The sequence below is a fragment of the Gouania willdenowi genome, chromosome 21 (assembly GCF_900634775.1).
Source record: "Gouania willdenowi chromosome 21, fGouWil2.1, whole genome shotgun sequence".
Taxonomy (NCBI): Eukaryota; Metazoa; Chordata; class Actinopteri; order Blenniiformes; family Gobiesocidae; genus Gouania; species Gouania willdenowi.
Genome location: NC_041064.1, coordinates 20,072,778 through 20,093,501, shown reverse-complemented (window position 1 = coordinate 20,093,501; position 20,724 = coordinate 20,072,778). Strand labels below are relative to the sequence as shown.

The following is a 20,724-nucleotide window of genomic DNA, read 5'->3' as shown; positions in this document are numbered from 1 at the left end:
GAATCTGATGGAATCTTGGCCTCAACTCTCAGTGAACTTCTCTGCGATGGCAGTCAGACTGTCAGTGGGATACATTGGGGGAAGCCAGACAACAGATCAGTTTCAGCTGACTAATGTAGGATTTGGCTCCAGACTGGGAATCTGGGGAAGCTTAGATCAGACAACCATTCGCTTCCAGCAGACACTTTCTTCCCCCCTTAGAGGTTATGTAACACACTCCGACAGTCATTGAGGTGGTCCCTCATCCAGGTATCAATAGCCTTAACGTGTTGGTGGTCAGAGGTTATGTGTCTAACACTTTACTATAAAACCCATAAGCTAAGGTGTTACACTCAGGTACATGAACTAACAGTATCGCAAAATGTCAGTATAAAGTGTTTGGTTACCAACTCAAGAATATTTGAATGTGAATAGGGAATTGCAAAATTATTTAAGTAGATAGGAAAGATGACATTAAATTACTGAAAAAGAAGTGAAAAGAGGTTAGGCCAACTAAGGAAGTGACTAATAAGGAAGGGTTTATAGAACAGTGACTCACCTGCCAGTGGTGGGCCGTGATAGGCTGAGTCGCTCCAGAACAGGAAGGTAAAGAGAATCTGGCATCTTCTCACTTCGACAGGCCTCGATGCTCAAATATTTAAATATGTGAACTTTGCCCTTTATACAAATCTGAATAAAAAAATTAAAAAAGTTTCAGAGCATTTAAAACATTACATTTATATTTACTTTACTTAAAGCCAAACTTAGCCTCTGTATTTAATTAATCATTTTTACAATGAAGCTTAAAAACATGTTGGGATCTTAACCCTTACAAGAAAAAAAGGCCTTATTCTTTTTTATCAAAAGGACTTCTGTTTTTTTTTCAAAATGAATATTCATCAAGATATCGTTCATTTAACTTGTTTTTCGATTGGACTTTAAATTTGAATAAAGAAAAACAATATGAATTCAACAAAATCAGAGTTTACTGGCTATTACTGATGGTCCGCAGCTATTTAGCATTTTTTCAGCAGTCATATTATTGTGGCTCTAGTGTATGACTGTGTCAAACTAAGGGTGCATTTAAGGTGGTCCCAATGGATTCAGACTTACCTGTGCAGGTGGACTTTGAAGAGGATTGTTTTCTAACTGGAGCGACTGGAGCTGTTTCATTTTCCTGTAACAAACTGGGATGGTGGACACCTTGTTGCAGGAGAAATCAAACTTTACCAAAGGGAGGTCTGCCAGGTCTGCAGAAAAAAGACACACACAACATAAACACAATTAATAAAACCCGAGAACCTTTTTTTTGTTTACCTCATTGGTAAGATCCATAATGACACAGAATTATACAAAAGCTGTACTGGTTTATATTACCATAGTACAAACAGCATTACAATGGCATGGTGTAATTTTCATGTCGTTTATTAGGTAGCCATGCGATTTCTAGAGTCGCTACAGTACTTTGGACTTTGCTCAGAACTTCTTGTTTAATGAAAGTTTTAGAAAATTTTCAATGGGTCATCACTTCTGAGTTTTTTGTAGTATGTATCAAGAGATTATAAGTAAATATATACTGTAATTATATATTTTTTTCTTCTGTAATGGTACTGGGAGATGGCAGCTTGTTGTAGCAGCTCTGACTCTCATGACTTTCTCCTGAGTTTCTCCCTTGGTTTTCAATAACAGCAAATCTGTTTGGCCTTTATTTTATTTATTAAAGCTGCGTAACCACATAAATAACACGTTTATGTCATCTAAAAGTTGTTCTCATCCACTACTAATGCCAGTGTGCCTTTAAACACGCTGCCAAAGAAACATGTCTAGTGTTTTCACAGATTGAAAGTTGTTGACAAAACGATGGCAGATGTTGATATTGTGGATTAAGGGTGGGAAAAACAATCATTCAGACATGGTAATCGATAATCGATGCACACATTTTCAATACTTGTTTATTTAAATAGTAAACAAAATGAAAAACTGACAAAGGAATGTTAACATATTTCAAAAACACTATGGTTGAGCTGCTTTTATTATATATAATAAATCATTCAAGTTTTTTTCCTTGCCTGGATTTGAAACAGAAGAAATCACATTAAGAATTTATTCTTAAAGAAACTTTTCCACCTCAACAATCTTTCCCTTCTTCTTTAAGACTCCACATACCACAATGCAATGCACAAAACTTCCCCAAAGTTCAAGCCACATGCCCATTTAACAACAACCTTTCGAGCAGCAATTTCCACCTTCGACATTTGGTTGTGATTCCTATCAGAGGATTTATGAGAACAACTTTTAGATGACATGCAGGTACAGTTGTGAGTTCTGCAATCTTAATATTATGTTCTCCGCCTGGCACTTACAATAAAATTAAAAATAAAGCCTATTTCTTTTTTTGTGTTTTATCTATTGATCACACACAGGTTTTTGTACCTAAAATCAATTTCAGGCATTCAGTGATGCAAATAAATTCCTCATGATTTGAAGCAGACAGCAATGTAGCTATTCTTTTTTCTGCCTCAATGTTGCTGTTGGGAGCCCCTAACTGCCCCCGGGGATGGGTTAAATGCAGTGTTTGGAATAACGGCGTTTAAAATAACGGCGTTAGTTTTTCAGTAACGGGGTAATCTAACTAATTACTTTTTATGCCGTTACAACGTCGTTATCGTTACTGAGGTGGGTTAAAAACAAGGTGAGCAATTATGATTGGCTAAGGCGGTGTCATGTTTCATGATAGCCAATCAGAGCCAGTGTTTTTACACATGTACCAGCAAGAGGAGGCGGGTTAAAAACAAGGCGAGCGATTATGATTGGCTAAGGCAACACGCACACGCAAACACACCCAACCAACCCACCCACCCACCAACCCAATTACTTTTTTAAAGTAACGTTCCCAACACTGGTTAAATGCAGAGAACACATTTCTAATATGTGTAAAACACACATGTCAATAAATAAAGACGAAAGCCCCAATTCTTCTTCTGTTGATGTTTTTATAGATATCAACAAAGTCAGCAAGAACACTTGTTTATCTCTGTACAGCTTCAGCCCTGAGGGAAAGACCTGCCATTTTATAGGAAGCTAGGTGTGCTAATGGTTATTTAATACAGAAGGTCAAGACAAAATCCAAAAGTAGTGACGGAGTGGAAAGTTTTGTTTATATGACTTAATCGGATTTATAATTTTAGAGAACAAAACTCAATTTAATAAATAAAAAGGAACAATCGAGAACAATAATTATGAAATCTATAAATATCTATCCTTACACCCTCAAGGCAAACTATATTCAAGTGCATGAGCTGTTTTTGGAAAATCATACCTTCTGGAAGAACGCACAGAAGATTTCGCCGTACGTTTAGCTCTCTCAAGGCTTTAAGTCTGCCGATGTGACGAGGAAGGGCTGTGATCTCATTGCAGCTGATGTCCTGCACAAAGCAAAAATCAAATGATTTCAGTGAATTCTCTTCCTCAATTACGTTTTAAACGTAAGCATTTCTCTTTTGTCCCCAAAAACAAATATTATCTTTGACTTTCATCAGATGCAAAAACAGTTGGTGATCGTGGCTGCAACAGGAAAACACAAATGCTCTCCAGACTGGAATTACATCCACATCCAAGCAAATATGTACAAAAATAGTGATGTGATTGGTCTTTACCTGAGAGTGAGATAGACACAACTAACCCCTGCCTCCATGCTACAGGATAAACAGACTTACCAACTCCATGAGGTTGTGCAGCTGTCCGATAGTCTCGGGTAAGCTGACCAGTTTGTTGTTGCTGGCGTTGAGGACTCTCAGCGGTAAACCACAAAGACATGGAGGCAGGGAGCCCAGCTGGTTACGACTGCAACACAAACATCACTAATTACCTGATGCAATGTAGAAACAGAGCAGCTTTCATTTTGATCCAAATGTATGGGGATGTATTTTGTTTGGAACCAAATGAACTGATACAGCTAAGGAGTTAATAATTCAACAATATTATTATTATTATCATTATTATCATAAAACACATATCAACAGTAGAACTTATAAATATCTAGGGCATTGAGTGTGACAGCTTCCTTTTTTTATTCGTTATTTATTATCATTTTTTTTTTATTTCAGTGTAATTTGTTTTATTCATTGTCATGAATGTTATTGTTAAAGTTTTAAAGCTTTAAAGATTTTTCCAGAATTTTATCATACAAGATGTTTTTCCTTGAGAAATTTCATGGGTTAGTGGTTCCCATGACATAATGCCGGGGGGAGGGCGAGACAGGGGGCTACATAAACTGCCTCACTGAACATTGAGCATGAAAAAATATTATTAATTTGCAATCATGAGAACTTTATTATTATTATTATTATTATTATTATTATTATTATTATTATTATTATTTTGTTGAATTGGAGGAGGGGCCTTTAAATGTTTAATTCTTCAAAAGAAAAGTTTGAGAGCCACTGAATCAAGCCAGTGTTTTTGTTCTAGGATTAACTGATACTAATATTAATATTAGCAGCTTTGGGAAAATGCAATCAACACTAACTTAGGTAACCAAGGTGGTCAAAGATACTTGTGTTTACACCTACAACACATTACTTTCACCAAAAAATGTTTACAACATACTTCGCATTTGAAATTGGGAAGGATGATATAAGTATATTATTTATGTATTTATGATTATACAAATCGATAACTCTAATATGTGAGGACATTAAATAAATGAAATGAATGAATGGCTTCAATTCATCGCCTCACCACTGGCGCCGTCATTTCCCCAAGTCTCCAAAATGTTTGTGCGTTTCGTGTGTGGGTAACGGTTATGAATGAAGCCACACCATAGGGAGGAATGTCACCTGTCAGTGGTCATAAATGTGTGATGTTTCAGATGAATACTAAACGGAAACGTGAAAATAAAGAGCAGCAAAAGCACATTTAAAAAAAGAACTTGTGAATTATTCATGATCGACTCTTCACATGAAACATTAAAATTAGACGTGCAAATGCCTGTCAGGACAACCCACTCAAATGTCCTATTCACACTTGTATTTAAAGTTGTTGGTTTTGTGCTGTACAGACAAGAGAAAACTCCACTGCTAGTTTTAGATAGTGTGGATATATGGTGTTCTGAAGTTTGCTCGGTTATTATTACAAGTTAATCAGCTTAATAACAATAATTAACTTCATAGTCATGGTATACAGATAAATATACTAAAATTGTTCTCTGTTTTTAACCATGGTACGCTGAGGAGCAGTGGGCATCCACAGTGCCCAGGTGGCAGTTAGAGGTTAAGAAACTTACTCCATGAATAATTGCTCACAGTGGAATCAAACCAACGACCGCCACTGCCCTAGTTCATCAGTTGCCTTGGATTTGTCAAAAATGTGTAAAACCTAAATGTTCAAGTTTTGTGAAAAAATAACAAATTATAACAAAAACGGTTTGTAAAAATACTTTATTCATTTATGTTTTAATAATGTTTTAGATCAGTCATGGTACTACATGCTGATATGAAACTATTGTGGCCTTAAGGTTCGACCTGGACGATCCCATTTTTGTGACCCATCTCAGATATAAACGATAGCAAATGCCTAAGTCAGGGGTGTCAAACTCATTTTAGTTCAGAGGCCAAATATGGACCAGTTTGATCTTAAGTGGGCCACAGCTTTTAGGTGGGAAAAAGAGCAAATTCAACATGAATGTGCTCTGGTTTGCACTTCCACGTATAAATGATATATAAATGATTTATGTATGCGAGTATATCAGTCACTGCAGGAACTCCCTTAAATTTCCCTGATTTTAGGAATTTGGGGAAATTTCATGGAATAATTTGGGGAAATGTGCTAGATTTTGGAAAAATGGAGAGTTCTTTTAACAACTTGAGATTAAAAATGACTGCCGTCATGTGATGTGAAAAACTGGAAAACTGAGCTCTGCAAATATTGTGGATTTTATTTGTAATTTTGGTATTTGGAGGGGCTGAAATTTCTACAACATGTTTTTTTCTATCATCTTTACTTTTGCGAGCAGGCCGAATTTGATTTGAATTTAAATTACTTTATTAATCCCTGAAGGGAAATTACAATGCACTCTGTTATTTTAGGGACATGCTTCTCACACACATAGGCCCGAATCACACACATGCACACACAGGACCTGTGGACATGTATTAATGGAGAGATGTCAGAGTGGGGCTGTTTTTACAACGAAGGAAGCGCACCAGAACAGTGTTAGGGTTTGGTGCCTTGCTCGAGGGCACCTCGGCAGTGCTCGAGAAGTGTCCTGGCACCTCTCTAGCTACCAGAATAACTTCCGTCTTTTGGGCCGCATTGGGACTTTAACCGGCCACCCTACGGACTGAGCTACTGATGCTGTAAAAGGGCCGAATTTGGCCCCCGGACCTTGAGTTTGACACGTCTGGCCTAAGCCGAATAATTTATTGTTTTTTGATCAAATTTACAATTTCAGACAATGTGATCATGTGATCACCAAAGCTGTGGTTTTTTGCAACTTGTGAACCAGTCAAGGTAAACAATCTACATTTACCTGCTTTGTAACACATTTTGAAATACTTCAGTGGAACCAGAAGCAGAGTTAGAGGACTGATATTTTAAATATCTTCCATGATCTTTTTCTTTTTGCGTGTGAAAATAGTGCACATACAGACAAAATCAGACATAGTGTGTATTTTCTCAAGTAAAAAATAATAACTTCTTTGTGCTTACTAAACGCGGTGGGACATGTAAATAAATACTTCCAACTGAGTGAAAACAAACCAAACGGGGCCTCATGTATCAGGCCAGGAACATAAAAACACAAGCCCACATACTGTAGATGCATGTGTCTGCTGGACAGGCTACACACACAACTTCACCACAAGACTGTGAAATCACCCCCTGACTCAGAGCTGAAAATAACGTCCAGGAAACACATGAATGAGTTGATCCAGCTGTGCACACACACTGACACACGCACTCTTACACACAGACAATGGAAAAAAAATTGCTACAGAGATAGTCAGTCCTGAACCACAGTCTCTGTCCGGCCAGTTTCTAGAAGCTATTATCATCATTAGGGTCCTGGAGTGCTGGAGCCCCGTCTCCTATTACTCTCAACAGAATCAGAGCACTCACAAGAACAATGTAAGCACATTACACAAAGTGTTTTTAGACTGTAGAGAGAAAGCTGAACGATTTCCACAATTAATTATTTGGCTTATCTTTGCTTGTTTCTCTACTATGGGCTTTGTACAGCAGAAATTAGCATCACATCATGCTGAAGCAGTTACGATGCATTTTCACATGCATGAATTTATAATACCCATGTGGTCTGTTCGTATGCAGTCAAATTATGTCATGTGAAAATTCTTATAAATTTTAATTCTATTATTAAACAACATACACACATTTTGTATTAAGTAACACCCTAACCTACTTCTCACCCCAAGAGCTTTTGTCACAGCAGGTTGTTCAGATCTAAGGACACCAGAATAACTTCATTGCTAGAAGAGATTCAACAACTAAGGAAGGAGGTACTGTATCCTTCCTGTTCTGGCAGCACAAACCCATGAGTGCTTTTGAATGCCTCTTGCGCGTGGCTCTTTTTGCTTGAATGTTGATGTAAAATATTCAGATAGGATACCTTCAGAAACCAAAATAATATGCGATAAAAGGACTTGCTGAGCTGAGAGCAACAAAAAAAATGATCAAAAAATACCAAATTAATAAATTGAACTGCAGATTTAAAATTAATCAGACATTTAAAGTGCATTTGCAGGACCAAGCAATGTTACAAATCATATTCACAGGCTTTGCAGTAGAATAGTGATAAATGCGATCTTTGGTGTAATTTTGTGCAGCATGGGCCCTCAAATCAAATACACAAAATGACTGGAAAAACACACAAATGCACAACAAAAGCACACAAAATAAATCCAAAAACACAAAAAACAACAAAAATATACTAAAATGACAGGACTATATTCAAAACAACAAGAAAAACATTTTTTTCTTTCCTGTATTATTAATCTAATTAATCATTACTCTAAATATGTGGCCCTCAGACCGGAAAACCATAATTTTTGTGGCCCCCCCACTGTGATGAAAGTTGCTCATCCCTGCAGTAGAAGAACTCCTTAACCTTGAAAACTACACACTTTTAAAGCCACACCACCAAGTGTGTAAGAGTATGTGTGAGGAGTGTGTGTGTGTGTGATTAAATGGCTTTGACATGTCCAAAGCTTGCCCTGGTGTGTGTGTGTGTGTGTGTGTGTGTGTGTGTGTGTGTGTGTGTGTGTGTGTGTGTGTGTGTGTGTGTGTGTGTGTGTGTGTGTGTGTGTGTGTGTGTGTGTGTGTGTGTGCGTGTGTGTAATTGTGTTAGGACTTGGCATACCCTACACATTGTGAGGCTTAAAGTATTTGGATCGTCAAAAACAGGCGGAAAAGGAAATAATACAATGTCATCTCTGTATTTACTGTATTTATTTTTTTATAATGGATCCCAATTAGATTGAGTATCATGGTGTTGTGGAGTATTATGCTGTCCTGATAGGATGCAAAAGGATGTAAAAGGTGAAAGTATTGTGCAAAACTTGAATCACACAATGTACAATTACACAAATAAGTAATGCAGGAATCGGCACCAACAAGATTTGAAAAGCATGACAGAGGGAAATTACCTGAGGTTTAATGAGGTGAGCGACTGCAGGCTGATGACGGTGTGTGGAATGGTCCTGATGCAATTGTGATACAGATTTAGTGTCTCCAAGGCAACCAGATGGCATACTTCTGAGGGGACGTCGGTCAGGCGGTTTTTTGACAAATCTGTAAAACAAAATAGTTCATTTGTCATTTATTGTCATTAACAGTCAGGCTCTTACAGCTCTGCACATTACTGATATTTACTCCAGTTTTAGCATCTTTAAACAACATACCCCAGAGAACGTTTTGCCATCAGAAGAAAAAACCTTCAGCCACAACAAGGTCATCATTATTTCTGCAAAGGGGCAGAAATTGGCTGCTCGAGACCACAATACTAGATTTCATGTCTTTGTGTAGCCACGTAACAACAATATCAAGTGTAGCTATTATCAAAAACTGCCAAATAAGGCCAAAAACGTCATAGTTAATATTGCTTATTGTGTTCTTGTTGAAAAAATATTCTGTTATGCTAACAAAGACAGGAACTTATTTCCTTTGTTGGAAATAACCTGACAATTTCAATAAACCCAGACCAGCTCGATAAAGGTTCTGAGGAATTAGGTAAAAAATGTGTTCATGACTTTAACATATGTGTATTGAATGTGTCCACACGACTGCTATTTGAGAGCTGTTGTGTTGAGACATTTTACCATCATAGATGGTAAAAATTTTTTTCCTTATTTCTAGGGTCTGAATTGCCACAATAGGGTCTAAAAGCCATAACTCCTTTTAACTTGTGTAATAAAATAAAAACCTCAAGCTTTTGGAATACTGTTAAAAAACTTCCAAACTGCCTGAATACTTTATTTTTTACATATAAAAGAAGTTTTTATTTAAGGAGAAACATCAGAACAGGCTGCTTCAGAGCAGGATGAACAACAACAATAAAAATATACATTTGTCTTTACGTCTCCGATGAGCTCATATACAAAATACATCATACATACATATACAGTATTACACACACAATACAGACACCTTCAAAGGATCACTAATATGGCAAGTTCACGCCAAACACGTCAAAAGCGTCAGGTGTACATAGACAATATATAGTTGACGTGCTTTTATGAGCATTGAGGGATCCCGAGGCGCGTTTTGAAGCTAGTCGCGTGGTGGACGCTGCGAGATTTCGAGATTTCAAACTTTTGATGTGCGTCCCCTGCCTCCAACGCAGCCCACGTTAGAGTTGGGATTGTTGAACTTTTGGCTGGAATCGCAGCGAGTCGACCAATCAGGAGCTTTCTCCAACAGTGACGTAGTGACGCATTTCGTGACAGTACTGTAGGACCCGGAAGACAACAGGAAGCCAACACAATTATGTGGTGCTCGCTCCAAGCTGTATAACCCAGCAGACTATTAAAACCTATAAAATGCATAAAATGTCCTTCAAACAGCAGCTAACAAACCATGTTTAGTAGTCAAATAAATAAATAAATAGGTCCTAATGAATGGGCACCCCCATTTTGCCAAAACACTAATGAAATATGCATTCCAGTGGGGTAATTGAGGAACAAGGCCGACATAACTGAGTCTAATTTCATAAAGATTGGTAATTACAAACTGAGATATGGATTAATGAAACGTTGCCAATAATAAAAGATAAGGATTTTTAGATTTTTTTAAACTGATCCAGAATCAGTATATTGGTCCGGATCCCCTCCAAAATTGAATGGGATCTTCCAAAGCCTAGTTTTGAAGTAATCCTGCTAACAGGTAAACAAACAATAAATAAACACCAGTAAAAATATGACTTCCTCATGGAGGTAATATAAAAACACACGAACAAAAAACTGTAAGTGACACAAATCTGACCGAGAAGAACAGAAAGCGGGTGGTATTATCAACAAACAAAACAAAAATAGAATGGGAAGAACATTGGTATACATTTCTACATACTTGTTGCAAAGTAAACTGAACTGACAGCTAACTAAACACCAGACAGACCTGACTAAACAAAAACCTCCACTGAGTCAGGATTGCACCAAGTGGCCTGCATTAGAACATCAACAGCTCAGCCGACACTGCATCACAACTCACACAGTTACAGGAAATGCTATTTAAAACTGCACAGCTGAGAAACAAAGGGCCAGTCAGAACTTCATGCAAACAGCCACAGCTTGATTAAAAGCACAACAGCCAATGGAGGCAGCAAAATGTGTTTGTCTCTTTGACCTCTTATAAATAAAACTGTGGACATTGGCGTGTGTTGCCCCAGTAATTCAAATACACTGTAAGACATGAAGTACAACAACACTTTTTGGACAGCTCAATGTCACAGACACATCTGTCAGGTTACATTTAAAGGACTTCACTCACAAGGTCCTGAGAGTAATGCCTTGACACACACCTCAGGCCACTTACCCCCTGACACAAACACTAAGCACAGCAAAAAAAAACCTTGATTGCTGCAACCACTTGCAAACAATACAAGTTTACTGAATTAATAACAAAAAAAATGTTGACCGAACATTTACGCTGTTAAAAATTTCAGCAAGTCACAACCTCAAGCAACGACCTCAACAAAACATTGGGATTCTTCAACAGCGTGTCGGTTCAATAACTCTGATGTGTTTCAGTAGAATAAAGCAACAGAAAGAGATTCAGAGTAAGTGCTTTCAGGTAACAGGTTACAACTTGCAGCATCAGACAGCAGAAGATAAAACCAAAGCGTGTTGAACGGCTTCTTAAGGTTTTAAGTGTTAGCTGCTGAAAAATGTCTTATACTGCATGGGTTTCATAATATCAACATTAAGAGCTTCTTCTCTAAGATAATAAAGACCTGATTGATGATCAGGATCATATTTTAACATGTTAACAAGCATTTTCACTCTTATGTTTATGAAGAGTTTTTGGTATTGCAAGTGTAGGAGGATGAGTTATTATTAATGGGTTATATAACTAAGAATATTAATTATGATTATTAATATTACTTCAAATTTTGCGGGGTGCCACTCCTTTTAACAGGAGAAATATGTCTAAGTTTTTAGACTAAACTCATCAATGTGAAACCAGGGAAAAGTGAATTCTAACAGCAACATCTACATCATAGTCACAGCTTTAATGAATCAGAGGAATCAAAGATTATGTTTAACCTTTTATTCAAAAGTCAACAATTAACACAGTCAATATCAATGGAAATGGAATAATTAAAACATGATAAAAATGCATTTCTAGGCTAATAAAAGTGAGGATTATATGTAATAAAGTGAAATCACTATTCTAGGAGAATGCTAGTCTACTAAATATTGAATAAAAATGCAGGATACATATTCAAAAAATAAGATCATAAAATCAAAGAATAAAATCATAAAGAGAGCTCATAAAACAAAGAGAGGAAGACAGACAGGGAAGACGAACAAACATGAATGAGATGAACTGTGTGTGGAACATGTTGAGTGTGTGTAAGTTTGTAGTTATGGAAGTATGTATGTGATCTATTGTGGATGAAATTTGCTGTTGAAAGTTCATTCAGGTACCTTGAAGATGATGTCAGGGTTGGACCTGGAGGTGCTGTTTGAAGCAATGCAGTAGGACGTGCCAATTTCTCAGATAGACCCAATCCTAGCTGAGTTGCGGTCATTTAAATTAAAGTGTTTCCCTATATACGTTCAAGGTCCCTGGGAAACCCTGACATTTTCATGAGTTTGTAAAATATGGCCAGAAGGTCCGGACAAGACTTGAAAAGGACATGTCCAGGTAAATCCGGACGTATGTCACCCTATATTATGTTTTCGATTGTTTTGTCACCAATATTAATTTCCTCAGCTCAAAGTGAATGGGTCTCACACATTCAATGGTCGATTTAATTTTTTTTTCAGGTAAAACTGCAATCTATGTTTCTGGTCACTACTACAAGCTGAAATACAATAATGAATTATATTTTTGGACTATATTAAAACAGCACTGATGTCTACCTTTTAGCACTAATTTGGTCTTTAAATGTGTTACAAATGTCACAAAGTCAAAGCACAACGGTAATGTGTGCTGTTTGGAGGATGATAGCGTAACAATTAAGGCAGGCATGCACTGTACAAAAACTACATTCTTATGTTGTCCAGACCAATGGACCAATGCAAATCAATTTTGTATAAATCACAAGGGTAAAACTAGCATGCAACAAGAAACTGATGCTGTACATATAAACAACACATTATGGTAGGATGCACAATCTGTGAAGAAAGCATTGGGCATCCTGTTTTGGCAGCAATGACAAGCATTTACTTACAACAGGAACTATTGTCTGACTGTAGAGGTAGGTCATCAATTGGTTTTCAGGATGTAACCTTTAACCTTTATGAAAGAACGTGAGTTCCGTAAACATGAAAAAGTTTTGGAATTAAATCATTGATGTCTTTCTCTGTTCTTTATTTGTTTCAAAAAGATTTTCACATAGTACCCAAATTGATCAAAGACTGTAAAGGAAATAGGTTTAATGCAATAAAATACTTCATGGTGAAACAATAAGTATGCCAACTTATTTTTCCAACTCTGTGCACTGATCATACATTTTGCAGAAAGTTAAAAAAAATAACGTGTTTGTGGCCTTAGGATTGGCTGACAATGCATGAAGAGAGTTTCTCATATTACCACAGACTTTTTCATTCCTGGTGCTTTTAATGTAGGGTCAGCAGAGTTGGGTTCACTGCCTAAGAAGTGCTAAAGAAAGCACACGCACACTGTGCACAGTGCAGCTGCATCCTTTGGTCGTACAGGAAAAGCCTTGACTCCTCCCTGCAGTACGGTAATGACTGGCTTGAAGTTACAAACACACAAGGACAAGATTGGGTAAAGAGCAACGCTGCTCCACTGTTCACTTGCTCACCGATGACTTGGCAGGGTACAGAAGCCAGACCCCAGGCCCACAAAGGCAGGGGCAAACACGGCCTGAAGCCCAGAACTGAGGAGGAAGCCAAGAGCCTTCCCAACTGGAACAGAAACATCAGTCTGGTCTAGGCTTTACACGATTTTTGGGCCGATCAGTGAGTTTAAAAAAAGATCACAGATCCAATCATATGAATTCGGTTTGGCTTTTTTTAGGTACTGACCAAATTCCTTTACTACTACCTGATACAGATTCATGTTAAATCAAACGGTACCATGTGTCGGGACCTAAACGCAGCCTTGTGACTGGGAGGGAGTGGAGAGTTGTACAACTAACATGCAGGACTTGAACATACCATTTGTTGTCAGAGTAGTGTGTGTGTGGCCTATTTAACTGCTCGACCAGTGTGCGGAGTGAGGGAGATCGGCTGATCAGATTGGTGTAAAGCCAAGTCTGGTCCCTCAGAGAAACCACCCCCCCATTAGCGCCAACCAGCCCAGAGCATCACGTGTCCGACACAGGACCCAAACAGGAAAAAAGGGCCAACATCAACCCCACCAAGACGAGGCCCCCCCAAAATTCTACACTCAGCTGACTGCTCCATGCTTCTTCGGTGGGTAACTATGGCAACAGTTCAATAGCAAAAGTAAGGGCAGGGGTGCTTCAAGAAAATCAGTCCAGGCAGAATGCAGCGAGCTTGAAGACTGGTTCCAGTAACACTATAACCATGCATCGACTCATTTTCTTAATCCGTTTGGTTGGTTTAATTGACAAATCATTTTAGGCCCGAAAATCAACAATAGGTAAAAATAATTGTGATCAAAACCATTTTAGGATAAGAACACTAGGGCAGACCTCGGCATACTCAAAGTACTCAACGTTTTTTTTTAATCTACCTCGTCACGGCAACATACAATATAGTATATAAATAACTTGTTATTGTCCATCAGGTTTAAAAATGTATTTCTCTCTTCATGACAAAGACTTGACTCAAGTCAATCACCTTTATTATGCATTATAACAATCTGTCCATGAAAAATCGCATATATACAGTAGCTTCTTCAAACTTCTCAATCATTGAAACAATGATAAACATCTCCTCAAAGCTAAATAATCATTCATTATACACTTCAATAAATAACTGAGAAAGCTTGCATCACATGGTTACATGCTGACTGAGCTTTATTCTGTCTGTTGTCTGTGGAGACGGGGAGGTGATGAGGTATAGACCAGATGATTGAAAATGTACCTTAACTTCCTACATTCTAAGTTTCTCTAAGTGGCTAAGTATCTTGGACTTTAGTCTCTCTTCTCTTTTCCTCGTGTGTAAAGATTTTGTCAAAACAAAGCGGCATCTTGAATGATTCTGTCACGTGAGAGTAAAATTACAGTAAAGCCATTGTATTGGATTTAAAGAGCAAATCCTTAACTTTCAGAGACTGTTGAAATTTCTCAGATAGACCCAATCCTAGCTGAGTTGCGGTCATTTAAATTAACGTGTTTCCCTATATACGTTCAAGGTCCCTGGGAAACCCTGACATTTTCATGAGTTTGTAAAACACGGCCAGATGGTCCGGACAAGACTTGAAAAGGACATGTCCAGGTAAATCCGGACGTATGTCACCCTATATTATGTTTTCGATTGTTTTGTCACCAATATTAATTTCCTCAGCTCAAAGTGAATACTAATGGGTCTCACACATTCAATGGTCGATTTAATTTATTTTTCAGGTAAAACTGCAATCTATGTTTCTGGTCACTACTACAAGCTGAAATACAATAATGAATTATATTTTGGACTATATTAAAACAGCACTGAAGTCTACCTTTTAGCACTAATTTGGTCTTTAAATGTCTTACAAATGTCACAAAGTCAAAGCACAACGGTAATGTGTGCTGTTTGGAGGATGATAGCGTAACAATTAAGGCAGGCATACACTGTGCAATTTTTGCCCCATTTTGAGCCAATTTTCGACTTGTGCGACTATTTTGTGGGATTGTGCGAGTCTCTGCTAGATCGTGTGTCATGCATCGTGTAGTATACATGGGGTCACGAGAAGCAATTAACACCTCACGACCAGTTCCTGATCAGCAATCGTATGATCGTAAGGTTTTCAAACATGTTTGAAATCCAGTCACTCCTCGTGAAGTTATCGCACAGTTGAAGCAGTGCCACGGACCGGCTTACCGTAAACGCTCACACTGCGCGTGCGCGAACACTATAGGACAGCTGTAAAATTGACAGACTTTATTGCCCACGTCTGTCCAGCCAGCTCCTGGTCCATCACGTCGCCGTCTTTTCTTTTTTAAAGCTCTTTTTGCTGAGATTTGCGAGTGTCTCTCCACTTCCGGGTTTTTCTTCTTTGTCTGTTTTAATGGTGACGCTTCAGTGTTCTTCTTCTTTTCTAATTTGTACGTTGCATATTGGGAAACAAGACCCCGACGTGTCGTGTATGAACGTGCAGTGTGAGCAGTCAGATCGTGTCAGCGTGTCGGTCCGTACAGTGTGAGAATATGAATCGTGAGCTGCGCACATTCGGGCTCTGTACATGAGTCACACAGTTTGAGCTGTAGCTGAGTACAACGATTGATCAGCCGTTAAGCAATGAAGATTAGAGGTGTCCCGATCCAAAATCGATATCGGATATCGGTCCGATATTAGATATCGGATTAAAATTTCCGGATTTTCCATCTTTTTTTTTCCAATTCATTTTTTATTTATTTTATTCAATTGTAGAATACTGTAGATATTATATTGAAGGTAAAAAATTGTGTAACCAATTGGTTAATAATAAATGGATCAGTTTTTCTCATACCTACTGTTGCTGACTATAGTTCACTTGATCAAGCCTTTTCTAACATTCCACACTACAAAATAAGAGAGAGAGAGAGAGAGAGAGAGAGAGAGAGAGAGAGAGAGAGAGAGAGAGAGAGAGAGAGAGAGAGAGAGAGAGAGAGAGAGAGAGAGAGAGAGAGAAATAAAAATAAAAAAAAGTATGTATGATTCATGCTGATATCGGATCAATATCGGTATCGGCCGATACGCAAGGCTGCAATAGCGGTATCATATCGGAAATGAAAAAGTTGTATTGGGACATCCCTAATGAAGATGCTGTGAATTATTAATCAGGAATAGGTTCAGACTTTTCTCAAATAAATAAATGACCAGGACAATGGAGAGTATCTACTCTTGCTTTTTGGGATTCGGTCCAGATCTACTGTTAACATGGATGTCAAACTCACAGGTTTCACTGCAGGTTTGAGTCCAAACAATCATAAATGTGGCAGCGATAGGTTTTTCCTTCATCGTGTCCTTGATACTTGCTGACTACAAAGGAAATGCCGGGCTCCCAGACGGGTGGGGTTGGACCAGAACACCAAAGGTGCTGCCTGGGTAAAAAAACAAAAAAAAACTTGCTGCCACATAGGGAGATTGTGCTGATGAGGATGATGAAAACCTGCTTAGTTTGACTTCTTGTTGTTGCTAGCAGATTTTAAACTTGATGTGCATGAGTTGCTTGATGTTGCTCTGTTTATGTTTAACAGCTTTTAACTTCCTAACTAATAAAGCTCCCATGTGGTTTTAATATGAACCACATCAATGGTGAAGGTTTCAGACATATCCAGAACAGGCTTCCATCATACTGTTCCTCATAAACTACAAAGGAATCATTTCCTAGACTGGATAGAAACTAAATATTAGATGAAAAATAGAGAGAAGGAGTTCAAATTGAAGAGTAAAAATAGATGAGAGGCAAAAAAGCAGGAGGAAATAACTTTGACAGGAGCTGAAGTCGCCATAACAACCACATCCACATTCTGCATGGATGCAATCACACGTCTGTGCCAACATTGCATGTGTGTGACGCGGTGCGCATCAGAACATGCACAACTAAGTAAGCGTGGGCACAAACGTGTGTGTGTGTGTCACATTTATCTTGAGGCAATGAAAATATATTTTAAAAATGCATGTGTACGTGCATGTGTACGTGCATGTGTGTGCGCGTGCGTTTTTTTTCCTCCCAGAGGAATTTGAAATGACCCACTTCTTGACCCGTGTCCATCTGCCGCTACATCACTTACACACAACATCAAAAAATGTCAATTAAAATGTATTTTCTTAGCTTTACAAGATCTATTTATGGACACATACATACACTTTTCCTGCACTGCTGAAAGATGCATGCATCATCGTTTATTTTCATTTGCAAAGTGACTGAGTCTGACATTTAGAGATCTTCAATACCCTCAACAGCAGGGAAATCAACAACAGAGACAAAACGTCTTCTTGTTTTCATTCTATAACAGTAAATGTGGTTCTACTGATAGATGTGCAAAAATAAAAACTTGGGAATTGACAAAATATAAACAAAAGGGGCTAAAAAAACAAAAAAAAAACAGCAAAGAGTCAATCCTACTGCAGTGTTTATATCAACAACACACCAGGGATGTGGTCAATTACATTTTTCAGTTACAATTACGTTTTCAGGTATCTATGTTCAATTACAATTAAATTATGATTACAGTGACCAACATTTTTTTCAATTACAATTATATTACAATAGTTGATTATTCTCAGAAAGTCAATTACAATTATATTCTCAATTACAAAAGTTCAATTAATCACAATTACTGAGTCTGAAATAAATAACCTAATCAAAGTTAACTTTCCTCTTGTGTTAGCTTCCGGTTAGCATCTCTTATGATAACGTGTGCTAAATCAGCTGTAAAAAATACACTAAAAAACAAATATCTATCATCTAATTTCTTTCCTATCTATTGGTTACCTTGTTCGGCTTCCTAATCAATGAAAATATAGATTTTTATATTTTTGGTGTGGGCATCTGAGGCTTTTTTGTGTCAGTAGTATACCCCTCGATTAATTGACAATTTTTATATAATTTTTATGGCAATTACAATTACAAAGTCAATTATCTAAACTTAATTACAATTTAATTAAGATTATGACAGCTACAACTTTTTAAATTTACAATTATAATCACACCATAATTGTAATTAACTATCAATTACACGGTTACAATTATTATTGACCCCAACCCTGCAACATACTTGCAAACCTTGCATCAAGTCATGTTTGGCCAACCCTGAATATCCCGACCGTGCATGTGTTAATGGTTGGAGTGTTTATTTAAACCGGACAAACACCTGGCAGCTTTTAGAGGAAAAAACCCAACAAAGCCTCCAGAATTATAAATGATATTTTGATAGAAATCCACCACAGGTACACTTTAATGGTTTAGTCGATGCTAAAGATTATTAGCATTTTAAATTGTTCTACATCCATTCATGGCCAATGTATCCTTCTGCAAGTTACTGCCCTGTGCGAATGTCAATGTATGAATGCATTTCTTGAGTGGATTGGTAGCCATTCTTCTGGCAAAAGACCCAGGAACGACTGTAGCGAAAGAAGTAGCTTACCCCCACCTGTGTCTTATGACCGCTGTGTGAAAGAAAAATGGTTTTATAAAGTACTTTGAGTGTCTAGCAAGGGAATATGTATAAAGCCAACAATTATTTTAATCTCTGCTTTGCTTTATTCTTTTATGCCGCAAAGGACCCTGTCATTGGTTGAATTTTCCTTCTGTAATCACTTTTGATGGATACCGACCACAGCAGACAGGAAACAAACCGCAATAGCTGCAGTTTGGAAACTCTCGGCACACATTTATCCAAAACGATTTGACAGGAATTCAAAGCCCCAAATCCTTACTTGGTACCAATAATAAAAGTGAAATTAGCACCAAAAGCTTTTGGTGTTACTAAATCAAGGAAAATATTGTTTTATGTTAAAATAAAAGTTAACAAGTAACTTCAGATTTTCTGACAACTCAGAAGAAGGAAATGAGCTTGTGTCCGCATCCTGTTTTCCTCCCTCCATTGCTCTCCTGAATTGCTACGTTTTCTTCTCCATAACAAGCGACATGAACTGCTGGTTACATAATGGAGTACTAGCAGTTCATGTGAACATCCACCCACATCAACCTCCTCCACCTCACTCTGAGAACAGCGTAGCCCTCTTTGCACAACAGCTCAACACTACAATCTAAACCCTAGGTTTGAATCCCAATCTGGGCTTTAAAAGAGATGGAAAAACAATCACTGTCTGTTTTGCTGTCCTGAAATCAATTAAGATGCAGAAGGAAACAATGCTTTATCTTCCTGCAGCAGCATCTTGCTTGTCTGCCACATTTCTGTTTCCCTAGAGGGAAATCTAGGACAAGCAAGAACACACACAAAGGGGTCTGCTCTTTATTCTTGCTTTGGAATCCAGTTGTCAAAAATCACGTTTTTATTTCACATTTTTGCCATGAATGCATTAACAACCAAAATCACCAGCACAAAGTTAACCAAATTTAAGATGTTAAAGGCAGTATTCAGTGCATCAGGTCATTTAGCCATATAGTTAGTATGCTAGGCATGATGTTTGATTGTGATTAGGGATGCATCGAAATGAAAATTTGCCAAAGCAAATATAAACACTTGGCCGAATACCGAATAATACCGAATGCCGAATCTCCAATGCGGTTGTTAAGTTTTTCACTATTTTTTTCAACAGTGTATAAATAGCCTAAAATAAATTTTAAGATGGTTTTTTTTTTTTGAAAGAAGGTAAATGTTTATTGAATATTCTGACATTTTTTAAGTATTCCAGTAGCCTTTGCTTTTCAAAAAAAGCACAACAAAGTTTTTCATTTATATTATCCCGTCAAATAAAACAAAACATGCAAAAAATCACTTTGTAATGGTTTTGCTACAGTGATATGCATCCCTTTAGCCTCATTCAGAGGGCCAAAGTTGAAAAAGTTCTGTTTCCTCCTTCCCTTGTTAGTCCACATTTTGTAAAAAGTCAGCTCCAAACCGGCAAGTTGGATTTTGCCCACCGACAGGTGATGTCACCTAACACGCCTCCTAGAATGTGCGCTCCTCCATCTCCAGCTATCTTACAGCTAAAACAAACACTGCGGTTTAATATAGAATATATATTATACTTTATTGCCATAAATGTAAATGCAAACTGCACTACTGGACACCCAAACTGCACTACTTTTGCACTACTGCTGCCGATCATGTTGGGAGTCACTGCTTGGAGCCATTGACCCATTGTTTACACAGGGTCCGGCTGTTAGCACTCCATGCTAATGCTACACCAGTCTGTGCAGCAACACCCAGTGGAGTGTAAGGAGGAAACAATGGCGATGTTTACTGATTTGTGGCTCACA

The 20,724-nt window shown here is 37.8% G+C and overlaps 1 protein-coding gene across 6 annotated transcripts in view; it reads right to left on the bottom strand.

The window, feature by feature from the left end:
* Window positions 1–20,724, bottom strand: part of lrch1 (leucine-rich repeats and calponin homology (CH) domain containing 1) — a 75,324-nt gene that overhangs the window by 28,553 nt on the left and 26,047 nt on the right. For all 6 annotated transcript variants that reach the window (XM_028436368.1, XM_028436370.1, XM_028436364.1 and 3 more), the window contains exons 2-6: window positions 8,640–8,784; window positions 3,696–3,822; window positions 3,299–3,404; window positions 1,093–1,229; window positions 539–669 (exon numbers count right to left, since the gene is read on the bottom strand). In XM_028436368.1, coding sequence (XP_028292169.1) covers window positions 539–669; window positions 1,093–1,229; window positions 3,299–3,404; window positions 3,696–3,822; window positions 8,640–8,784 — 646 coding nt within the window. The remainder of the gene's footprint in view (window positions 1–538; window positions 670–1,092; window positions 1,230–3,298; window positions 3,405–3,695; window positions 3,823–8,639; window positions 8,785–20,724) is intronic.